General features: G+C 43.1%; 2 protein-coding genes and 1 long non-coding RNA gene across 4 annotated transcripts; 1 reads left to right on the top strand and 2 right to left on the bottom strand.

The window, feature by feature from the left end:
• The first annotated feature begins 895 nt into the window (after nt 1-895).
• EXOSC9 (exosome component 9) lies at nt 896-12602 on the top strand. Of its 2 annotated transcripts, none has more exons than XR_014515983.1 (12): nt 896-1899; nt 3278-3372; nt 3993-4112; nt 4243-4345; nt 5339-5476; nt 6140-6222; nt 6533-6665; nt 7624-7712; nt 8412-8558; nt 9363-9594; nt 10850-10922; nt 12395-12602. XR_014515983.1 is itself a non-coding variant. In XM_083460346.1 (12 exons), exons 1-12 carry the CDS (start codon nt 1834-1836, stop codon nt 12462-12464), a joined length of 1308 nt encoding a protein of 435 aa, XP_083316472.1. In that variant the 5' UTR covers nt 896-1833; the 3' UTR covers nt 12465-12602. The 2 variants fall into 2 exon arrangements, 1 of the variants encoding a protein (XP_083316472.1); XM_083460346.1 differs by having other exon boundaries at nt 9363-9553.
• Nucleotides 4397-5327, bottom strand: LOC310686573. The gene is made up of 2 exons (XR_014516000.1): nt 4490-5327; nt 4397-4456 (listed from the first exon to the last, which is right to left on the bottom strand). It is a non-coding gene; the product is annotated as an uncharacterized lncRNA (long non-coding RNA).
• Nucleotides 12603-13102: 500 nt separating the features above from the next.
• CCNA2 (cyclin A2) lies at nt 13103-21265 on the bottom strand. Its single transcript, XM_083460348.1, has 8 exons — nt 20918-21265; nt 19919-20177; nt 19116-19228; nt 17967-18190; nt 16346-16550; nt 15717-15830; nt 14552-14685; nt 13103-14261 (listed from the first exon to the last, which is right to left on the bottom strand). The coding sequence occupies exons 1-8, from the start codon at nt 21083-21085 to the stop codon at nt 14210-14212; spliced, it is 1269 nt and encodes a 422-aa protein (XP_083316474.1). The 5' UTR covers nt 21086-21265; the 3' UTR covers nt 13103-14209.
• Between the last annotated feature and the right edge of the window lie 4015 nt (nt 21266-25280).

The following is a 25280-nucleotide window of genomic DNA, read 5'->3' on the forward strand; positions in this document are numbered from 1 at the left end:
ACCAATTTGGCCTGCTGCCCAGATCCAGTTCTCCACCACTGGGTTATATAATCTCTCCTCCCCCTGTCCCCACAGTACTAATGATCAGGATTTACCCCAGGGATGGGGAAGAGAAAAACAGATATAAAGGCAACGGTATTTAAAAAGGGAAGGGTTAAAATGGTAGACTTGATTCCTAATAAGCAGAGATAGACCATAGCAAAGCAAATAGCTAGAGGTCATCACTGGCCAGACTGGCAGTAAAATAGGGAATTTAAAGTAGCTATTTCATTGAGTTTTCAGTTGGATTTTCTTAATCTTGAAGGGAAAAAAACCTTAATAGGGAAAACATAAAAGATACTGTACTCACAATGGTGTTAAGATGCCCCATAAAAAGTGACCACAGTGTTAGTATCTAGGATGCCAACAAGAGACGTATCCAGGAAAACAACAGAAATACTTAAATCAACTGACCAATCATGTCAATTCTGCCTGCCCTCCAAGAAAAATCCAATGCCCATGATGCTAACAATGGCACTTTTCACATGCATGCAGTGCTTTTTTCTAGGGGGACGTGGGGGTACACATACTCCTAAACATTGTGAATCTTTGTACTTTTGTCCATTTACTGTATTTCTTTCCCCCAATTTGAACTATAAAATGGTGATTTTCTTGAATCAAAATGAGAGTACCCTTAAAACATTTTTTTAAAGAAAAAAAGCACCGCCTGCATCTGTATCACACTCCTTAGACCTTTCAGAGCCAGCTATTGGGATAACCCAAACACCAGATGAATCCCCCAGTCAGGTCACTAGATGTTAAGGGCTTCTGTTTAAGGAGATCGTGCTTTTTTGTATCTTGACCAAATATTTTCATTGCGGTTTGTTACTTTGTTTTCTTTTCCCCCTTGCTTTTCTTTTCCTTCTTATATAAATAAATAAAACATCAGACACCAAAATATACCAATTTACGGGCTAGAACCTGCAGAGTAACTGGAAAGCTACAGCTCGAGCCATTTCTCTGCGTCCCTTACTAGGCTGAATCCTAACCCTTAGTAAAGGTAAAGGGACCCCTGACCATTAGGTCCAGTCGTGGCTGACTCTGGGGTTGCGCACTCATCACGCTTTATTGGCCGAGGGAGCCAGCGTACAGCTTCCGGGTCATGTGGCCAGCATGACCAAGCCGCTTCTGGCGAACCAGAGCAGCACACGGAAATGCCGTTTACCTTCCTGCCGGAGCGGTACCTATTTATCTACTTGCACTGGTGTGCTTTTGAACTGCTAGGTGGGCAGGAGCAGGGACCAAGCAACGGGAGCTCACCCCGTCACAGGGATTTGAACCGCAACCTTCTGATCGGCAAGCCCTAGGCTCTGTGGTTTAGACCACAGCACCACCGGCGTCCCATAACCCTTAGTACCCTGACACAGAAGCCAGTCCCATTGAGCTCAACGGGACTTACACCAAAGTGAGTACAGTGTGTCTAGGATTATATAGCCCTGTCCGAAGTACGAGACTCTCAACGCGTCTCGCCCGCCTCAAACCTAGACAGCTCGCTTTACGGCCGCTGGAGGTCGCCCTCACAAAGAGACTCCTTCCCCCCCCCCGTTCACGTCACGCTCCTTCCATTTACGGCAAGGCTTGCCGACGTGCGTGGTGACGGCTCGCCGGCCTGCTGAGGTGGATGGGAGCTGTAGTCCCCAAGGCAAGGCCTCGTTGCTAAGCAGCGGCTTGGCCGGCGACGCTTAGGAAGCGGCGCGGTTTCTGCAGGCGTCGCATACCTTTGACGTCCTTTGTAAAGCGCGCCCGGTTAAGAACGCGGGACGGGCCTCGGGAAGGGGAAAGACCGCCGCTGCCATGAAAGAGACGCCGCTGTCCAACTGCGAGAAGCGGTTCCTGCTCCGGGCTATTGAGGAGCGGAAGGTGCGAGGTAGCGGGACGTGGATGCTCCTACGCAGGATTGCGCGTGTTTATGTGCCGGGACTCGCGGGGGAAAGCGCGCCACTGGCGGGGCGGGCGTGTGGATTCCGTCCCGCGCGGGCGGGAGAGGCGCTGCCTGTGGGGACGGGAGGAGTCTCGGGAGCGTGTTGTTTAAAAGGTCATGACGCGGGAGAGAGAAGATGTTACTAGCTGTCATTAACTCGAGTGGTGAAAGAACGACTCGACTATGGCAATGGATGAAGCTGTATTTTAAGCTGAATAATAATAATAATAATAATACCCCCTCCCAATCTGGCTGGGCTTCCCCAGTCATTGTGGATGGCTTACAGCACATAAAAATTGTAAAACTTTATACGTTAAAAATTTCCTGATATAGGGGTGCCTTCAGATTTTTTATTTTTTATTTTTTTATTTGATATCCTGCTTTATTACTACCCAAAGGAGTCTCAAAGCATCTAGCATTCTCCTTTTCCTTCCCCCTCCACATCTTCTAAAAGTCAGATAATTGTTTATTTCCTTGACATCTGATGGGAGGGCATTCCACATGGCAGGCGCCACTACCGAGAGGGCCCTCTACAGTGAGGGAACTTTTCGCAGTGAGGGAACCGCCAGAAAGCCCTCGGCGCTGGACCTCAGTGTCCAGGCTGGACGATGGGGGTGGAGATGCTCCTTCAGGTATACTGGGCCGAGGCCATTTAGGGCTTTAAAGGTCAGCACCAACACTTTGAATTGTGTTCAGAAACGCACTGGGAGCCAATGTAGTTCTTTCAAGACCAGTGTTATGTGGTCTCGGCTGCTGTTCCCAGTCACCAGTATAGCAGCCGTTTTCTGGATTAGTTGTAGTTTCTGAGTCACTTTCAAAGGTAGCCCCACTTAGATCGCATTGCAGTAGTCTAAGCGGGAGATAACTAGAGCAGTCTGCGGGCAGGTAGGGTCTCAGCCTGCACACCTGGTGGAGCTGGTAGACAGCTGCCCTGGACACAGAATTGACCTGCACCTCCATTGACAGCTATGAGTCCAAAATGACTCCCAGGCTGTGCACCTGGTCCTTAGTTACCCCATTTAGGACCAGGGAACCCCCCACCTGCCCATGTCCCCTCAAAAACAGTACTTCTGTTGAATTGTACATTGCCTTGGGGTGTGGAGGGCCAAAGGGCAGTTTTATAAATATTTTTAATATTTCTGGAAACTTTGCCCACCAAAAGGTGGCTACTCTAGTGTTAAGGACTGTTGGAATGTGTAGGGGAAATAGCTGCATCCAGCAATTGTTGACCTTGTGCAACTGGTTCTGTACTTATGTGGCTTACCTTCCCAATCCCACACTTCACATCTGTAACACTGCTGTGCTCTTCCTTTGTAGCGTCTGGATGGGCGACAGTGCTATGACTACAGAAACCTCCGCATTTCCTTTGGCACTGACTATGGCTGCTGTATTGTGGAGCTCGGAAAAACCAGGTATTTCAAAAGAAGGGAACACAAGTATCCAGGCATAACTGAACCACCTCACTGCCACCATTTCTGGCAGTCATGGCAGTATGCTGTGTCACTTACTTGGGGACCTACTTATTATAGCAGGCAGGAGAAAGTTGTGTATAAAAAAGCAGGAGAAAGCCAGGTGGGAGAATCCACAGCTACTCTATTTCTTCCTTCATCTGGAACTTTAGGTATAATGGGAAGGGCCATAGTTCAGTGGTAGAGCATCAGCTTTATATGCCGAAGGTCCCAAGTTCAATCTCCAGTATCTCTAGGTAGGACTGGGAAAGATGCTTGCCTGGAACTCAGGATAGCTGCTGCCACTCAGTGTAGAAAATATTGAGCTAGATGGACCAATGGTCTGACTCGGTGTAAGGCAGTTTGCTGTGTTCCCAGTGTCAATTTGTGGGTTACAACTTAGCAACACAATTGTCTCAAGGCTTGCAGTTAACTTATCCCAAGTAAATTTCACCTTAAGTCCAGATACTGGAATTTTAGAATGATTCATTGTTTGCTTTCCTGTCACATGTCAATAATTAGTAAGGTGTTAATTTTCTTTCTTTCTAAAAGCTTGTATTTTGGGGTGACTTCTCTTTCTGCAGAGTTCTTGGGCAAGTGTCATGTGAACTTGTTGCCCCAAAGCCAAATCGTGCAACAGAGGGCATACTTTTCTTTAATCTTGAACTTTCTCCTATGGCATCACCTGCTTTTGAGCCTGGAAGGTATGTGAGTGTTCCCCCTGCTCCTTGTAATGTCAACAAGCAAAGATAATGCAAAATAATAATAATACTGTTCTAGCTTTGCATTTGTTAGGAGCTAATGCTTTGTGTCTTTGGGTTTTTTCCATTCTAGACAATCTGAGCTGCTTATAAAACTAAATCGACTGTTAGAAAGATGTCTAAGGAACTCCAAGTGTATAGATACTGAATCTCTCTGCGTTGTTGCTGGTGAAAAGGTGTGTGACTGCATAAATTCTGACACTTTAGTCAATTATTTTTCTTTTCTATTTTGCATTATGTTTTTTGGATTGTGAACCTGTGATCAGGGATTTTTGTTCTTTCTCTCTCTTGTTGCAAGGTTCCTAGTACCTATTATGTACTTATATATATATTAAATCTTAATTACTGGTATTTGCCAGGAATGTCTTGATTTTTAGTAAACCAACGGTAGGCACTGAGTTAAATGAAACTTAAACCTAAATAAGGTTATAACTGCTGATTATTTCTAGAGATAATGTATGGTATTTGGCAAAGGTATTTTAAATGTCTGCTGAACTGTAGAAGAGACCCCAGCATTTATCTGCTAAAGTATTCAATAGCAAAATATTTATTTATTCTGTAAAAGCTTTTATATGCTATCCTGTCATAAAATATAAGGGTGGTATAGAACATTATAAAAACCTTAAAAGTTAATTAAAAGCATTGCAAAAAGTATTGCTGGAGAATAGTTAATACTGGTTTGCTATTAATATTGGTTAGCTTTCTTTCTCCTGCAGCAGTAATGGGGAACATGTGAACCTCCCATCATCCCTGACCCTTGGGCCATGCTGGCAGAGTTTGATGGGAGTTGGAATCCAACAACATCTAGAGGGCCACAGGTTCCCAATTTCTGCTCTACAGTGACATACACTTATATTTTTAGATACTTTGCAGTGTGTGTGATCACTGATGAGAATGCCACATTCAATATTCCTGCAGAGATCTTGCCTTCCCATGTTTTTAATAGCCTCTTGGAAACCACCAAAGCCTAGATGTGTGTCCTTATATTCACATGAGTTTTGATTCTTTATTCAAATATGTTTTCTCTAGTTTTTAATGAAATTTCTAAGGAGGCACAAGGCAAATGTATGAACAAAATATGACAGCAAGACTTTTAGGGTTATATTTGCTGAACATTAAAAAACTGAGAAGCAAAGTGAAATGCCATGCTTGTTTTTTTTTATTCTGAGGTCTGGCAAATTCGTGTGGACCTCCATTTGTTGAATCATAATGGAAACATTATTGATGCTGCAAGCATAGCAGCAATAGTGGCATTATGCCACTTCCGGAGGCCAGATGTATCTGTGCAAGGAGAAGAAGTAACCCTGGTAAGTTGCTTCAGTCTTGCATTCTTGACTTTCCCTTTAAGTAGAATCCTGATGGTCCATCAGTGTGAGTTACCTTTACAAAGCAAAGCAACATACTTGGGACTTCATAAGCAAGAGGACATAGTACTCAAAATCAGTTAGCACAGATTGAGTACAACCTTGTACTGATAAGAACCTAAGAAACACCTTGTTCAGTCAGATCAGAGTCCAATGTTCTTTGCAATAATTCCTGCAGGCACTAGGTGGCCTACTAATAATTGGTTTGTGGGCTGCTATCCCACTTACATATTGTCTGATTTTGGATTTGTGATAGCTGTATATTAAATACGAAATTATGCATAAAACATTGGGGGATAAGAGCAGGAACCATCTATTGATTTGCTTAGCTACAAAGAGTTGATCAGGTTCAGTTGAAACTCCTCTCTAAAGCAAGTGGGGAGCTTTTAGAGGATGGGCAAGATATTCAAATATAATAAAAATATAAATCATTTAACAGTATAGCTATAAAACTATGTTCTTCTCAACTCTGAGGGCTGGAAATTTCTCTTCTTACAGTATTGAAAGCCGTGTAACCACTCAGTTTTATTCTGTAACTAGTCAGTAAGAATTCTCAGTTATGTATTTTTTGCTAAGTAAAGTATTCCTTTGTATTGGATTATTTAGTATACCCCCGAGGAGCGGGATCCTGTCCCTCTGAGTATCCACCACATGCCTATCTGTGTAAGCTTTGCTTTCTTCCAGCAAGGGTAAGTTAATCTTGTTCCATGAGCTGAAAGCAACTTGCCAGCAATTCTAGAATTCAGGCGCATAACACGAAAGAGGAACCATCGGGTGGGTTCTTGAAAGTAAGATAGTGTGCCGTCTTAATCTGAAAAATCAGTTAGTTATTGCAGTGTAATATGACTGATTTTAAAGAGTGTTTTATCAGCGTAGGTTTTAATTCACAAACACATCTTAAACATATACCTAACATCTTGCACATTGTATTGTTTAAATTTTCATTGATCTTCTCTTTTGGGATTAAACACTTACTGATAGTTTGTAAAATGATTGCAGGACCTACTTGTTAGTAGATCCCAGTGAACAGGAGGAACGTGTAATGGATGGTCTTCTTGTGATTGCTATGAATAAGCACCGTGAGATTTGTACAATTCAGTCCAGTGGTGGAATTATGCTGCTAAAAGATCAGGTAATATGGAAGTTTGAGTATTAAGCTGTGGATCACACGTTATGCAGATAATTAATGTTTCACCATTGAGTAATCCATCTTCACATAAGGTCTTGATTGCATTTTGAACTGGATAGGTACTTTTAATATTATTCTGCAGAGCATGTCTGAGACAGAGTGAGAAGGAAAAGCGTGCACATTTAGGTGCCTACATGGAGATAGAAAGTGTCAAGAGGCTTGGCTTGCTAATCGTCAATTGACTATTTGAATGTAGAGACACTTCCCTGTACTGCAAATATTAAAAAGTATACAAATGAGACATTTAAACCAGGCTTGCAAAGCTTTTGCATAAAAAAAACTCTTTTAACCTAAGAATGGCTTGACCTCTTCAAGGACAAATAATTGCTTAGACCTAAACTTGCAATTCTAACAAAGTATCACCTAATTTGAATATTGCTAAAATCATACTTTTTGCTAAAGTTCAATGGAAACTATCCCATGATGCAGTCTTCCAATATTTATTTGCTACATGACTTAGTACAGTACTATTAGCTCAAAATATTGGTTGTTTCTGCTGCCCTTTTTCCTTCTTACTTGAAATAGAAGAGAGAAACCTGTAACTTCATAGAGTGAATGCTGCTGTTTATTCTTAGTATGTAAACAGACAGCCTTTTAAATCCTTTAATTAAGCTTCATTTAATCCATTTTAAAAGCTTGGTATTACTCAAAAGCCCAGTAATTCCCAGAAGTCTTGGCAGGGGGGTAGATATCTCTGAACCATGGTTTAAGGGCATGCTATCCTCAGTCTGCTCCCTTGCTATGAATTGACTATCCAGTGTCTGAAGCATAGTCATTATTGCATCTTTCCTTGCCCCGGATCTAAGAACTTGACCATACCTCATATGGAGTGAACACATGCTGTGACAAAACCTTTTAGCTTATATTTGCTTATGTCATGATATTGATCTATTTACCACAGGTTCTGAGATGCAGCAAAATAACCGGTGTTAAAGTAGCAGAAATTACAGAACTAATTCAAAAAGCCTTGGAGAATGATCAAAAAGTTAGGTTAGTATGTCACAGGTACTCACTTGCATCACCAATTTGTTCCATTTTAAATTTTCTCAATCAGACTTTGTATAAAATCTGCCTGATAGGTTTCCTGTATCAGAATAGTTGAATTGGACCATTAGTATTTACTCAGGCCATTAGAAATAGGGAAGAAATGGATTTGGGCTGTCAAGGATATTTCATTTGGCCACCAGAATAAGGGTAGGAGCCAGATGATAAGCATATATTACACCACTTATACATCAGTTACCCTGGCTACCAATTTGTTTCTGAACTCAACTTAAAATGTTATTGATCCCAAAGGTTAGGCCACATAGGAACCTGCCTGAACCCTGAGATTGTCAATGCTGTCCCAGCTGTCTGACCAATTCAGCCTTTTCTGTCATAGTACTGCCAAGCCCCTCCTCTTCCAGTCCATAAATAAGCTCTGAAAACATTTTATTCAGATAAGTCATATTATTCCCTCCCCACCCTACTACTCTTCTTGTGCTGATGTACTTTTGTTTTCTTGTTTGGCTGTTTTAATTGTTCTGTAACTTTGTGAGTCACTTTGATGGGAATTTTTTTTGAAAGCAGGATATAAATTGAAACAGAAGCTATATTGCTTATTTATATTTGTTTTGTAGAACATTTCAACATTATGAATGTTTATGTCAATTTGGATGTCTAAAGGAACTTTTTTGTTTGTTTTAACAGGAAAGAAGGAGGGAAATTTGGATTTGCAGAATCTATTCCCAGCCAGAAAATAACAGCTTTTAAGATAGATCAAGCCCCAATTGATACTAATGATGTACAAGAGCAAGCTGAAGAAATAATCTCAAAAGCATTTCCACCTTCCGAAGTGTATCCTTTTTATTGCCTCACATCAGTGTGTTAGGTGATTGATGTTAAGTGCTAGAGCTATTCTTTTACAATTGAATACATTTTCACAATTCTAGTTTCAATGGCAATGCCTACACAATTTTTTATAAAAGAGTGTCCAAGAACCGCATGAAGATTCACCACAGCAGGAAAGAGCATATAGCAATCAGGGTTGTGGTTATCCCACCAAGGGAAAAGTTAACTAGATGTTGAAAAAAATCGCAAATGTCCTAAGAAGGAACCCTAGCAAAATGTTGAGGAAAAACGGTATCTGAAGCTTGTGCATCATATTGCTAACAACACACTGTGCTAAAGACTATTGTGCAAAAAGGTATCAGAGTAGGTATCACTGTTCTGTGATCCTAAGTAGCCCTGTTTAGGGAAGTTTTTAATGTTTAATGCTGTATTATGTTTTTAATATTCAGTTGGGAGCCTCCCAGAGTGGCTGGGGAAACCCAGCCAGATGGGTGGGGTATAAATAATACATAAACCCAAGCAGATGGGTGGGGTATAAATAATACATTATTATTATTATTATTATTATTATTATTATTATTATTATTATTATTATTATTCATTTATTATCTATACATTTTTGTCAAAAAATTATGGAGAATTTATACCATTGCTGCATTGCATGCAAGTGTTGAGGACAGACTGAAGCCTGTTTCTCCAAAATAAAAAGCAAAATGTGGTAAAATGTCAGGTCTATTTCTGAGTCAGAAAGCCCACCAAGTCCCTCATACTATAATGAAATCTGGATAATGTTTTGCTTAATGAACCTAGCTTGGCCAAGCCCATTTTATGGGCTTCTGGCACAGCCCAGATTGGAGAAGGACAAGAGAGTTCTTGGGGAGATTTTGAGGAATCTGAGAAGGAAGAGGAGGAAGATGAAGTCACCCCAGATGAACCAATAACTGTAGAAGACCAGAGTATGGAAACAGGAGACACTGGTGTTCGAACCAGAAATCAGAAAGGTTGGTACCTTTAGCAGCAGTGCTTCACGAAAGATCGTGGGGTAATATCAAATGGGAAAACACAGCTTAAAAGTTGTAAATTAGTGTCTGCAGATGTTTCTGCTTTAGTGCATGCTAATTATAGGTAAGCAAGAATTCTTGGCCACAACAATAGACAGTTGAATATGCAGAGGGGACAGTTTAAATATTGTCTTGAATAAAGTCTGTTTATTGCCAACCAGGCTGGGCCAGATCCTGAGCTCATTGCCCAATGTGGGCCAATTTCATAGCACCTGTCAGTCACATGATGTCACTGTGACATCTGATGACCCAGCTTCAAAATTGTACTCTTAAGCGCACCCACAGTATTCCCTTTCTTCTTTGCAGCCTGGCTTGAACTCGAGATGGGTTGCAAAAGGAAGATCCTTGCCAAAAGCACGGTTTGCAGGCTGATCAGCCGTGGTTGCAAGCCAGGATTAATTTGGGAGCTCAGGAGTCAAAACTAATCCCAGGAGAGTTTGCATTTGGTCCCAGATTTAAAAGGTCCTGCATATAAGTCCTGCTTTCCAAATAATTATTGAGAGAACACTTTGAGGCTCATGATGGTTCCTTTGCAGCTGTGTCTTTACCCACCCACCTAGTGTCACACCCATTGCTTGGCCTGTGGGCCAAAGATTTTGTCTGTTTTCTGCACTACGTTGCTGTTGAATCAGAAGAGTTAAAGTTTTAGCAAACTGATATTTTCCAATTAGTGGGACGGGCCCTTTCCTCAACTCACAATTAGTTAGAAACATGAAAGTCTTTGAAGTGGAGTTTTAGAGTTGGAAGGAGAGCAGTTGTTTTTAGGATTGTAGTTGGGGATGATGTGGCCTGGAGGGAAAATAGTTGCAGGCTGTAAGCATTGGCAAGCTGGAGAGAAAAGTGGCAGGCTGTTAAACACATCAAGCTATGCAGAGGGACATGACTGACTTCTGCTGGCATCCAAGGCTGTGGCCGTGGGAGAGGCAATAACCTTTTGGAGTGTTAATGCTTTGAACCCCTCGCATCGTATGCTCAGGTTGTATATATGTGTATATAAGTCATATATGCTAAAGGAAACAGACCCTGGGTTCTGGAACCCCTGGAATCTTATGCCACTCAGAGATTGGTGTGGCATGTAACACAATTCAGGATTAACTGTGGTGCCAACACACACATTTCAGTTGCCATCGGCCTGAAATGGCACACCCTTTCTGCACTTCTGCTACAGCGTATCGTTTACCATGTTGTTCCAGATGAAACCCATGTACCAATGAATAATTTTCTTACATTTTTAAGATGAGACAATCGTGTTGTCTGACAGTGAAGAGGAAGATGTTGTTATCCTGGAGCCAGAAATTGCACTCAGCAGGTAATCACAAGGACATTTTCCTGTTTCTATAGCTGGCTGTGTTTGACTGAGACTTACTGCTAGTATGGAAGGGGACTCAGATCAGCTTGGCTGCTTTGAACCACATGGAGCATGGTCAGGAATCCACACGTTGCTTGTGAGCAAGGCACTTAGCACTGCTCCCCACCCTGGCGGTCTTACTTCCACTAGTTTTATTGAACAGATGAGAAATTGGAGTCACTTCTGAGCAGTGTTCAAATTGCAGGACTAAATGCCCACCCTAGTCCATAGCATATCTGTAACTCAGGTGGGATATAAAATAGGGGTCAGTGAGGCATAAAAAAACTAATGGATTAAAAAAACCAAATAGCTCTGTATTCAGAGATGTTCCTTTAAGATGAACATGAAGAAAGGTAAGAGTTTGAGGCTGCAGTACCCCAAAGATACTGTATGTTGATGGAGTGGAAGCTTGCATGTACGACAGCAAATAGTTATGGGCAGGATTGCTACAGACCTACTAGGTTGCTCAAATTGTAGCTGCTTCGAAGTTGTGCCTTTGGAGGAAAGAGGCCCAAAATCCACAGAATGAATAAATGTGTTCTGTATCTAGGCCACATGATCTAAACAAAATAAGTTCATTTTAACTGAAAGTTAGCTATGGATTCAAAGAGAAGTTTTTGTATCTGACTCAGGAAAAGATATTGGTGTTCTGGATGTGTCTAAGCTTTTCCACCTTGTGAAATGTCTACTTAAAATTTTATGCTAAGGGGGAAGAAAAGGGTATATTTCTATATTTGTATGTGCTTAGCTGGAACTTGAAGTAAAAGAAATCTAAATATTGCATTATAATTGTTACCTTTTTTTTACCCATGTAATGCAAGTTAAAGGTGAATTCTGAACCCAAGGAACAAGTTCATACATCTCTTCTATAGTTCTAGACCCATACTCTTCCACTACAGAAATGTATTGGTCATAGCCAAAGTCCCATGGACATTGAATTGTCTATTGTGTATCAGCAGGTTTAAAACCTTAAGGCTGGGTAGTGCCCAATAGCAGTTTCTGAAACTGGGGGTGGTGGAGAGAGCATGCACATAAGGGTTCAGTACTGTGCAATTCTTAAGTGATGAGTGCAGCTTATTCCCTATAAACATGCCTGTGGTAAGGAGTACAGCCTTCATAGCTGTTTTCAGATACAATGCTAATCTTTTAGAGACCTGGGCTCACCCACCATTCCATTTGCCCCATTGCTTCCTTCCCCTCAGGAAAACCCAGTTCACACTGAATTGGAACAAATGGCAGTTGGATTTTTCGTGGATTGCTGTTTGTTCCATCTGAGCACCAGAGTGTGGTTTTTCCAGGGGAAAGGCAAAACCACTCTGTGGAAGTGCAAATGAGCGCATATTTTGTATAATTGAAAATTAATATAGTGTAGTTTGATGAAATGGACAGACTACTGGGTTTTGCTGTAACTTCCCTGCTTTTCTTCCCTACAGACCTGAGTCTTCCCCAAAGCAGGACATCAATAAAAAAACAGCTGGCAAAAAGAAGAAAAAAGCTGTCTGAAGTTTTATTGTTTATATTAAACTTTCTTGCTCTGTATTCTGTAACTTAGTGCGTATGTGCACATGCAAGGAATTGTCATGGTGTGTTCACTTGCCTAAGTGCAGTATCTTTTTCAAATAAAGTTTAGGCAGAACTGGACTAGGGCTCTATTCTGTGTAGCTCTTTGCTAAAGGAAAGGTTGTGAGGATCTGACCGGTTACTTGATTTCTGCTTTCTGTTCACAGGGTAATGATAAAAGATCATCTTTCCTCCTCTTTGACACCCAAACCTCTAGGTCAGTTTTAAAAGTGACATTTTTAGAAATACAGTGGTGCCTCGCAAGACGAAAATAATCCGTTCCGCGAGTCTCTTCGTCTAGCGGTTTTTTTGTCTTGCGAAGCAACCCTATTAGCGGCTATTAAAACCTTAGCGGCTTAGAAAAAGGGGGAGGAGCGAAAAAAATTGCAAGACTTGCAAGACGTTTTCGTCTTGCGAAGCAAGCCCATAGGGAAATTCGTCTTGCAAAGCGCATCGAAAAACGGAAAACCCTTTCGTCTTGCGGGGCACCACTGTAGCCCTATAAAATGGTATTGAACTTGAGAAGATCCTATGGAGCGCTTATATTGAAAATAGGTTAAGTTAACACAAAGGCAGACAAGTCCTCTTTCAGGATTTTATTGACCAGCTTCAAGATGGTTTACACGTAGGTCTTTACATGCAATTGGTTTGCTGTGAGCACATGTGAAGCAGTATTCTATCTTACAGAAAATCCTACTTAAATATGAATATAAAAGTTAGCCACCCTTACAAATATAGAAAACCTTTCAAACCAGGGCTTAGTTTGTACAGCAGACCCACTACTTCCACCCTGTATCACTACATATCACATTTGAACAGCTACCCAAGCCTAGGACCTTTGCTAGCTGCAGTTGGGTTGCAGAGCAGTATGCATGAGTTGAGATCACTGTTCAGCACTGCGACCTCTAGCACCAAATCCATGGCCTTTACGTCTAGGTTATAGTTTGGCATGCTCAAATAGGCAACACATTAAGTAGTTTCAATTTGTGACCTCAGAGTACAAGCCAAGACAGTTTTCAGACAGCAATAGCTGTCTATATAGCCTTCCTGTGACAAAAATGCTATTTCTTGCCCTTGTTTTCAAGACTCCCTTTCTGTGGGTTAGAGTGAAAATCATTAATGCAGCGTTTCATAAGCTACTGTAGCAGCATGAACTTAAGTGGCACTACTGCCACCAGCAGGCACAAACATCTAATAACCAGTCAACATTCTTAATGGCTACTCAGAACTGTAAAAAGTAGCGTCACTCTTAAATTATTGTTAAGCATTAGTTGACTTTCCCAAATATACTGTTGCAACTTAATTGTATATAGGAGTCTGAATAGACTGAACCTTCCTTCGTATTAGTATTTCAAGTATGCAGACAGACTCTATTGAATTTTCTTGATTTGACATTTAGAGTCAGAATCCCTACTTACATGCTCTTATTTTTAAAAAAGGGTCAGCAGTACTTAAGTGGTTGACCTGCATGGTTTAAGTCTGTTTCAACAGAACTTTTAAAGGCGCGTCACCTAAGTATTTAGAACAAGATTGCATGTACAAAAGTTTACATTAAAACATTATAAAAGTAGAAAACTTCACAATTTTCTATGGTAATATACCAGAGTGATTGAAGTCTAAATAAAAGTTTAAAACTGTACAGTTGCTATTACAGGTAATATACACCTTTGAGATGTCAAGTTTGATTGTTATGATAAGATTAGTGTCTCTGGCGGGTCAATGAGCGATACTGCATGGTACCTGAAAAAGATAAGTTAGACAAACACTTAACTTCTGCTCTCCAGCACAGTATTTATATTCCATCAACTGTATTTGTATAGAAAATGACAATATATTCTAATGCAGCAGCAGTCAACATGGTGCCTTCCCTGCCGATATTAAACTACAGCTTCTTTAATCCCCGACGATTGTCTGTGCTGGGTGGGGCTGTTCCGTGTTTAAGTGAACAAGATCCGAGGGCATCATGTTTGCCACCCCTGTTCTAGTGTACCCCCAACTCTTTAGACAAAAAGCATAGGAAAGAGTCTTACTTTACAGCCTTGTATTTCTCTCGTATAGACTGTTGCGTATGCTGTGCCGCTGTCTGGTAGGTCTTGTGGAGGTCCAATATACAAGGCTTAAGACTTTCAATTGTGTATCCCGTAACTTCAGCAAGAGAGTCAGTCTGCCAAGGAAATTGTCAGATGGTTATTCAACTCTGCCTTTCAGCATTATTGCTGGAACACTGTTCCTATTTTCTTAGGCTTTGTCCTGAATCTGAAATTTGGCATTATCAAAGGAAGAGTTGGGGTTGACATGGGATGAACGGTAGGGAAAGATTTTTTAAAAGCATAGTAGGGAAGACAGTTCTTTCTCTACTTTTGTGGATTTATCTCCATGGCACATAAAAGCAAATCTGATTACTAGATTAAATGGCAAAGTCTGTTGTGTTAAGAGAGCCTGAAGATGATAGTAGTCCCGTTGTTTATTGCCTAAAGAACCTAGGCATGCTATGCACGCAAGTGTCCCAGAGGAGATTATCCTTTTCAGTACCCTTAAGACCAGAATTTGCCCCGGAGAGCCTGTATGGTTGTAGACGGTGGAACGTCATTTAAATTTAATGATGAAGGAATAGCATCAATGCTAATCATGGGTCAAATACTTGTAGGTTGTACAGAAAGTGTCATACTTAGAAGTACAGAGCAGTTAGATATTATGGCCTATGAATCCTTGTGTGCACATTTTGCAGACTTTCATTTGAACCTCCCAAGTAACAACTGTGGAATTGGATCATTGAAAGTGCCCAGCAATCGTTACAGGCCACCAAGCAACATACTATATACCACTGATACTGTGTTCCTATGTGCCTCAAGGCGAAACACCTACTCATCTTCTCCAGTAATGTCAACTGAATGTCATATACTGCCCCATAACAGTTAGCTTTCAAGGCAGTTTGAAAGAGAATAGATTTCAAGATACAAGGCTGGGAAAAATCAAGGTTTTTGCCTGGTGCTGGGAAAGAATGTAGGTAACCAGGCAAGTCTTCACAATTTTCCAGGCAGGGCCCCATAACTATGGTGGCCGCCTTCCCACTTGCCTGACCTGATGGCCAGAGGATACAGAAGAGGGCATCTGATCTCAGTGTACAGGCAGGCTGAGGTGCAGGTAGACCCTTTGACGCTACAATATGTGTATTAAGGCAAGTATTATACATACCCAAGTTTTTCCAGAAATAGTATAGTTTGCTGTATGAAATGCTGCGGCAGCAATTACTGATGGCAAATATTTCAGGTATGTCTCAGCATCAATTAAACTCAGTTCTCCCAAGTACTGTAGAGAGAGAAAACATGCTTAAACCTGGCCCGCTGCATTTTTGTCATACAGAAGCTGCACTTTCAAAACAGGCAAACAAACTGTCTCTGTACATTAACAGACTAACAAGCTGTGAGTGGCATTGGCTAAACCAAGCCAGCCCCTTCCTGTCCTACACGACACAAGTACATGGAAATTGTGCCCTTCAAGTAGCACAAACGCTTCTAATAAGCACCTGGAAAATACGCCATTCAGTTGGACTCATGCTATGCCCTGTAGCCACATTAGCTGGAGAAAGTTTTACCCCCCTGCCAACGATGGTTAAGAGTTGGGATGGTTCAATCGGTACAGCATAAGACTCTTAATCATAGGGTTGATTCCTGCCTTGTAGGGGATTGGACTAGATGACCCTCGTGGTCCCATCTATGGTTCTAACACATGCCTCAAACAAAGCTCTTCCTTAAGAGAAGGCACCTGGTTCCCACAGGAACTGAAGGAAAAACCAAAACCTTATGTGCAGAACCAACACTTACCGTTGCCAGGTTTTCCACTTGGGAGCTGGCTGGCTGATGCAAGAAGTATTGAGAAAGGAACTGGTTTATAGTAGGCGCTGCCAGATCAAATGAAAGGACTTTCAGAACTAAGTGCTCCATCCTGAGGACTTGTTTCTTTGTGTAAGTGTCATCTGTGATATATACAAATTCTGCTACTTCAGGAGGGTAGATTTCTTCAAACTTTCTAGGGTAGAAAGGAAAGCACTGCTGTAAGCATCAAGCTGCATTTGTCTCCATCCCTTGTACCATTTCATCCCAAAGTATGCATTAGGATAAGCAATGTATCCAGTAAAGATGCTGTTTGTTTTTATCCTACTTTGTATATACTGTACTCTGCCCTCCAAGCACTTTGCTGCAACCAGCTTGGGAACTCTCATAAGTAGAGAAGGTCCCTGGTTTATATGGTGTATGCATCAGGCAATGGTGTAGAACACCAACAAGTTGCAATAGCATCTTAAAAAGATTTGTAGACCCAAATGTTTATAGCTCAAGATTTGTATTCAAAGAGCAATGCACTGGATTCGTGTTTTTAAGCACAGAGTGCACTCCCTCTGAAAGAGGAGGCATGCAGTTTGGAGTGCTCATTGACCAGACTTTGTCACTCAATGCTCAGGTGGCCTCAATGGCTAGGAGCACCTTTTACCACCTTCAGTTGGTAACACAGCTAATGCCATTCCCAGACTGAGACAGCTTTGCTGCTTGGCATGCTAACCTCAGGTCTGAAATACTGCAATTGACTATGTTGGGTTTCCCCTGGGCTTAACTCAGAAGCAGCAACTGGTACAGAATGCAGCAAGCAGCTAGGTTGTTGAGTGAGGTACAATAAACCCAGAACTTATCCGGGGGTTACAATCTGGGGATTATACCTAAAGCCAAAATTGTGGATAGTCAGAACACATTGGGTTCAGTGGCAGGTGAGATTGGCAGTCATCTTTATCAGAACCCCCTCCCTTTTATTTGCCATGCACGTAAAGCTGAATGCACAGAAGTTAAATATATGTATGCTGCAGGCTTACTGTATTCCACCAACACCATATAACACCTCTCCTAAGCGAGCTGCACAGGCTGCCAATATTCTACCAGAAACAGTTCAAGGTATTGCTTTTAGCATTTAAAGTCCAAAGCAACTTGAGACCAGGTAACCAAAGGGAACAACCCTCCCCATATACCCATGCCTGGCAACTGTACCACTCAGATGGGCAGCAAGAATACTGTGCCACTCCAGCTGAAATTAGACAGACACCCAGAATCATGTTTAGATGTCTATAGACTTTCCCAGAGGTGTGACAAAATGATTTATGGAACAGTAATTCTAGCAATAGCTTTTACAATTTGTATTTTATTCTTTTCTTGTACACTGCTTTAATGGCCTCAGGCTGTGAAAGAATTTACACATTTGTAAAACAATAAGCACATTTCAGCAGTACTTTGCCCAGATACATATTTCCGATATGGGTGTCAGCACTGTACCTGGGAAGTGTTGAATGATTTTACCTGTCTCTGGATTCCCAGAATTGGGAGATATTGGTTTTTATGAGACAAAACATAATATTCCAAAGTAAAACAAATATAGAATACAATGGATATTAAGTTTACTTACGATGCCAACAGCATGGCAGCAGTTCCCAGAAGTTGAAGTTTCCCTCTTAGCACTGACATTGAGGACAGAAACCTGTCAATGTAGTTTACCGCCAAGTGCAAAGTTTCATTTTGGAGCTTGTACTCTTCACCAACCTCCACTAGCCAGTCCACAAGAATAGCCCGCATATTGTTTGTGATGTCTGGCTGCTTCTTCATGTAACCTGCTTTGGGCTTGCATTTCACCTATAAAGAGGTCATTGTTAATTACTTCCTGCCACTTTTTGATGGGCTTTGGGCTGCTATGCAATTTGATTTTCTGCTGGGAGACTGCAGGCACGCTTTACAACTCTGGGGTGGGGGAGTCATCAGGTCACCACTGTTTTGCCCCAGTTTAAGATTTTGAAAAACAGGGAACCTATATTTTAAAGTCACTTGCTCACAATTGATGGGGAGCCATCTGTGTGAGCAGATAACAAATTGAAAAAGGACAGTTATCCTGTTTGGATACATTTGCTCAGAGCTCCTTTTGATATTAAAAAAGTGGTCAGACCTATTTACTATTAGATGCAAGTTTCCAAGAAATATGCTACCCAAGTAGCCTGGAGAGTCAACACATTGTGTTGTAAATCAAACTGGAACAAATATGCCTCATATCTGAATTAGCACTTCTACTTGTGCTCACAACTGATCTAGTTCCTTGCCAAGTTCATGCCAGCATGGTTTTATGACTGCAAGCCTCAATTTTTCCTTTCTACAATCAAGAGAGCTAACCAAAAGAGATAAATGTTAACACTCACAATAGTAGCTATCCATTCTCCACTTAACTGGCCCCCATCACCCACCAGCTTTTTATACAGCATCTAAGTCAATTGTCTGCAATTGCTATCACACCAGACAAGTGGCAAATTGCAAAGATAGATGCAATATTCACTTAGAATAGATTAAAGGAGTGGTGACAGGGCATACAAGCCAGAATTGTATTACATAGGGGGACTTGACATTCTTTAACCTAGTATGCATTTTACAAGGGAACCCAGCAGAATTGCGACAGCCAAACCCTTCATATGAACATCCCAAGATAATCATCTCTGTGCAGTTAGAAGGGACCCAAACTCAATTAGGTAGAATTCCTCCCTCCAAAAATAAAATGTCTAAGCTGTATTCTCACCTCCATTTCCCTAAGATACTTATAGATATCTTCAATGTAGTCTGGTACATGGTTAACATTAATTCTCTGCTCCGTTTCTTGGACTATTGACATATCCATAATACTTGGAGATCCTAAAATGCAAAATATAGGGCAATGTAAAACAATTTTCATTCTTATGAAGCAACAATTTAAGGTCAACAGTGAATGCTATAAAGCAGGCACATCCAACTCCCAAGAGACTGCGATCTACTCCCACCATAAAAAAACTGGCAGTGATCTACCCATTGGATTGATCCTTTTGGGGAGGATTGATCAGTTGTTGAGCTTCTTTTGGGGGGGGCGATCGATCAGGATCACGCGATTGCCCAGGGACCCCCTGTGATCGACCAGGAGATTGCGAGCGGCCAGTTGGACACGCCTGCTATAAAGCAACTGAAGGTTTAGTTCTTTCAAGTCCAGAGTAGTCCTTGCTTGTGTGCCGTTGTTTTATGATTTAATAAATTAACTTGCGAACATTTCAGAATAACTGTTTCCTTTTTTAAAAAAAAACAGCGGGGACAGCTGGGTCAGCACGGCATGAGACTTTTCATCTCAGGGTTGTGGGTTTGAGCCCCACATTAGGCAAAGATTCCTGAATTGTAGGGGTTTGACTAGATGACCCTTGTGGCCCCTTCCAAGTCTATGATTCTATGCCCTTAGTAGCAAATATAACCATGTCCACTACTCCTTTACTCTGGAAGACTAATCTGTGTTGGGACACCTGGAATGCACCCCCATATGACTAAAAGCCAGGATTTCTTTAAACTTTGGGCTATTCTTACCCTCACCGAAGCTCAGATCCATTGGGTTATCTATAGGTGTCAGAGGTTTCCTGATTCCCATTGAAGCGACTGCCGTCTTCAAGCCTAGGGCCTCTTCACTTGAAGACATCCTTCTTGACATCATACGTTTTTTCTGTCTGGTGACATCAGGCTCATCCATATGGATGGTAAAAGCGGGCTGCTTATTCCCCATTTTGCCCAGGGGAACATCGAGGCAGTTTTCATCATTGGTACTCCATGGAATTTGGCTGAGGGAAGCCTGTAACACGAAGTTCACTGTTAGCAATCACGCACCCAATACCTGGCAATGGCCTTTGAAAACTTTTCCACTGATAGAACTCAGTTTTCTTTTCTTTTTGAAATAAAACCCTGAGTAGTGTAGCAGTTCAAGGATAAGAGACTGAGATCCCCAGGTTCAACAGGAAAGCAGAAAACAGTGCAGTCACTATTTCCCATACTCACAGGAGAGAAGCGAAGGTTGAGTACCCTGACCTTCTTGGGGAAAGCGTGGGATATACCTGTAGCGTGAACCAAGATGCCCTGCGGGTGTGTCCCCATGATGAGAGGCCACGCTGCGGCTGCATATCGCGTCCGCCTCGGAACGAAGCGGGAGGCGATGCTCGTATGCATCGTGCACCGAAACCATCGGCGAGGGCAGGGCGGTCAGAGGCGCGCCGCCCAAATTGGCGCCCTCCCTCCAGGCGCCCTTTCTGGGACCCGCCCGCGGGGAGCGCCCCCTGCAGCTCTCCCGCCACTGAGCCCCGAAAGGAAGCTGCTCTCGCTTGCACGAGCAGCAGCAGCAGCAAGGTGGGCGCCCAGAGGTTGGGGTGGGGGACATCCCACCCCTCTCCTCCCCCCCTACCCCAAATGCAAGGAGCATCTCCGCCGCCTCCTTCTCTTTTCTGCCCCGAGCTCTAAGATGGCGGATGCGGGGTCTGGGGCAGCTGCGACCGGCCCAGGGACGCGGGAAACGGCTCCCCTTCCCCTCCGGCCCTTTACCTGCGGCTGGGCGAGGGGCTCCCGGTTGGGCCGCAGCAGCCCCAGAGCGACCCGCGTCCCCAGCGCAGCGCCCGCCAGCCGAGGGTCGCCCTTGACTCCCGGAGGCACGTTCTCCTGGTTCTCCCGAGCCAGGGAGGCGGCGGCGGCGGCGGCGGCTCCCGTCAGCATGGCGATAAGCGCGGCGGTGGCGGCGGCGACTGCAGAACCGGGGAGCCTCGAGCCGAGCTGCTCTGAACGGACGCTCGCTCGGCGGCTTCGCTCTCGTTCTCTTTCGGGCCCGCTCCGCTTTCGCCGTTCAAGTAGCCCGCGACGATTGAATCCGCCAATGGCGAAGCGGCTGCCCTCGACGTCACGTCGCGGCACGGAAGCTGGCGAGGGTCAAACAGCCGCAAGACGCGCTGGGAGGCGGGGCTTGGAAACTGCGCCCGCCGCCCGCGGAGATGCTGTTGCTGATCGACGGGACGGCCGCTCAGGGGGCGAATAAGGACACCTTCGAGCTTTAGGTTTAATTCGTACGCAGAGGATTCTGCGAAGGGTCACATCTCTCTCAACGTCCCTGATTTTAAATGTCCTCGCGTAAGATCCCTGCCTGGAAACTTGGGAGGGCAGGAACAGCACGAAACGCCTCCGCACAAGACACACGGCTATATTTATTTATTGTCTATTTATTCACCCTTAATCAAGAACTTGTGGTTGAGATTGCTTTTCCGCATCGCAGTACCTTTAGACTGAGAGCACAGACCGTGCCTGCAGCTTACGCGGAGTTAAGTTCCACCGGTCGCAGCTAAAACCAAATTCGTGCAAAATAAATCTTTTCTTTCTACCACTTGGAGGAAGACTCTCTTTTGGAGCCTCTCCCAAATAACAAACATTTGCACACCTCATTCTCATATTTGTCATGTTTAAGATTGATAAGACCCAACATGGTTTCCCTAGATTAAAATTTTGAAGCAAGCTTGTAATTTAAAAACTATGTGCACCTAAGAACATAGTCTGTGGATGCTGAAGCCAATGTAAACACAAACCCTTCAAATATTTCTAAACCTTTGAGTACATCTCTTATTCATTTATAGAGAAACTAAGATCTCTAATGCGTGGGCTCTCATGCTGGGTTATTATTATATCTACTGCCTTCTGAGCACCATTAAGTTTACGGTTTCATGTTCTGGCTTTAGGTTATAGTTTAACAACACAAATTTGATGTGCTCAGCTCTCCCTAAGGGTTCACACCCTGATTTTATTGAAGGATCCCTGAGGTGGCCGCTGTGCCCTGGGTTTCAGGTGGTGGGCCTAAGCCACCCACAAAAAGTTACAACGGTCTCACAATTTGGACTTGGAAAGACCATTTTGTCCCTTTAAATTTTTTTCCCCCAGTTGGAGATGACAAACTGGAGGGGCGTATCAGAATCCTCTCCAGGGCAAAAAGGCTTCACGGAAGCTTTGTTGCCAGGAGGAGTCCAGCTAGGGTGTTTAGAAGAGTGAGCTCCCATTTCCCTTTAATACTGGGGGGGGGGGGGTTGCTTGATAACAAGCTACACAAGGAGATACATAAACAGAGATACAAGAGAGGGACAAACAGGGAGGGGAAGAGAAAAGAATATCCTATCAGTTTTATTCAGTCAAACACTCAAGTGCCCCTCTCGGCCCTTTCTGGGCAAAACTCCAATGGATCAGACCGGAGAAGGGTAGTAGAAATCCAAAGGCAATCCCTGCCTACAACTAAAACCACAGGCAACTAGCCTGGAAACCACGGGTCTCTTAATCCGGAAAAACCATGGATCCAGAATCCACTCAGCGCTGCTCACAAAACTAATCCTAGTGCGGGGCCCTGTCTTCTTCCCGAACCTCCTGCTCTACTATCCATGACAGCCTCCTGCCTGATCTTAGAACTATGTTCAGAATTCCCTGCTGGACGCTTGCACAGTGCAATGCAGGATTGGGGTCCGAGAAGACAAAGGTTTGAAAGGAAGCAAATGACCTTGCGTTCTCACGTACACGAGTCATCCCCAACAAGGGTCATCATGCCAGAGGTACAGCTTCATTTGTTTTTAGGGTTTATTTTTTTAGGGACAGGAGAGAGATTTTCCACGACCCTTCTGGCCACGCTCCAAGAGAAGGCGTCGAGGAGAGAAAAAAAGAGATTTTCCACGATCCCTTTGGCCACGCTCCGAGTAAGGGAATCGGGAGAGAGAGAAAAGGACTTCCACGACCCTTCTGGCCATGCTCCGAGAGAAGGCGTCAAGGAGAGAAAAAAAGAAAAGTTCAGCTGTTGTGGAGATGTTATCCTTCCACCCTCCTCCCAATGTACTAATTTCAAACCATACTCAGGTCCTCGAATGTCCCTCGTGGATCCCGGGATCCTTTTCTTTGGCTGTCTTGACCTTGCCTTTGCTCCCCTGGTTGAGCTTTCTGGTGACGATTGATTACCGCCCACAAAGAGGAGGCAGGGAGAGGAAAAAAGATCCCTGGGCTAAGGTTGCCCAGTGGTGCCCGATCCCCTTTATCTCCCCCCTCACCTTCACAGGAGAACCAAGAGTCCCTGAGCATGGTCGCCAAACTGTTAACGGAGGAATCCAAGGGCTCCCTTGGGCAAAAAAACAAAGACACCAACCAGGACAATTTGGAGCAAAACAGCAGCCTGTAGGCTTGGCTTTTATTGGAAACTGTTGTAACAGGACTCCCACCAACAAGAAGATGAAGCAAAATGAAAGCCCCGAACAAAAGAAGACCCTAACTTTTATTAGTTACTAATCCCCCAAACTACACCCCTAAGACTACATCACAACTACCATATTTTTTGCTCTATAAGACGCACCAGACCACAAGACGCATCTAGTTTTAGGAAAACAAGAAAAAAAATATTCTGAATCTCAGAAGCCAGAACAGCAAGAGGGATCGCTGCACAGTGAAAGCAGCAATCCCTCTTGCTGTTCTGGTTTCTGTGAGAGCTGCGCAGCCTGCACTCACTCCATAAGACGCACACACATTTCCCCTTACTTTTTAGGAGGGAAAAAGTGAGTCTTATAGAGCAAAAAATATGGTACACCACAAAACGGAGGGGTTGAGGGAGGAGATGTGGAGGTAACCTGAGTATCTTGTCACCTGGCTGGTTCCTCCTTTCCCCCCTCCCTATGAGTACTTTCCAGGCGACAAAGGGGAGTTTGCAGTTTCCTGCCCCCAGAGGGAAGAGCTGATTATTGTCTTTTGTTCCAGTCCGTGCTGAATCCACTCCCATATGCATGTTCTTTGTGACCTTGATGGTCTTCTGTCTAGGGCCATCAGGGTTGGAATAGCAACTGGGAAGGGCTCCTGTGTATGTGCTGGTATGCTCAAGGGATTATGGCTGCCCTGTATCCCACCTTCCCCATTTTGTAGTCCTTCCTTCATGGAGTAAAATAAAAGTGGAACGGTGCAGATCTGATGTATGGTTGATTTTCTATGAATTTATAACAGAAGCGTAGCGTATTTAGTGTGTTTGAGTGTGAGAGTGTGTGTGTGTGTGTGTGTCTGTCAAGTTTGTACAAACTGAATGATTTGGGGGGGTTGTTCCTGCAACAAAAGTACAGAAGGCTGTTAACATACTGTATGCAGTGTGAATGCTTTACTTTTCCCTTTCTCTGCAGATACATATGCAACTTTCCTCAGAAACAATTTTTCCCCTGGTTATTTTGCTGGAATGAAAATCAGGTGTTTTACAAAATGTGTGTGTTGCCTGCCCAGCCCTAAGGTACCTCAAAGTTACCATTTCCCATTCCACCCTCCCCAACTACCACCCCTAGATATGGAATGTTTCTCAGAGGCTCCTCCTTAATCCAATCCATGCATTTAATTTCCTCAAGTTCAAAATCACCATTTTCAAATTTTGTTCAGCAACCAAGCTACTGAGTAAGCATTTTTGAAGCTATTACTTGATTTATCTTCCTTTGTAATACTACTACAACCTTAAAAAAATTAGATCACTCCACATCTGTCTAAAGCCCTTTGCAGAGATTCAGTTTTTAGTATGTGCAGTAAAAGTATGGCTGCAGCATCTTTGAAAAAGCACCTTTCCTCAAGGTTTTCACTGCTGCTGCTCAGATTGCACTTCCTCAGCACTGTATTTTCCATCTGGGAAATAAAGACTCTTATCCTATGGAATTCATATCCTACAAGTGCAGCTGGCATAAGGTTGCGTTCAGTTGTAACAAGCACCTATTGCTGTAATACGAATAGTAAGCAATACACCTCCACCCACAATGCAAACATAATGTGACTTTAAAACATTTTAAATGCTCATTGTATCACATCTGATGTATTTCAGAGACTTGTGCACACACGACATTTAGACATTCTATTTATCAAAATGATTATGAATTAGACTAGA

This window comes from Podarcis liolepis (genome assembly GCF_965112155.1).
Source record: "Podarcis liolepis genome assembly, chromosome: 9".
In the NCBI taxonomy this organism is placed as follows: Eukaryota; Metazoa; Chordata; class Lepidosauria; order Squamata; family Lacertidae; genus Podarcis; species Podarcis liolepis.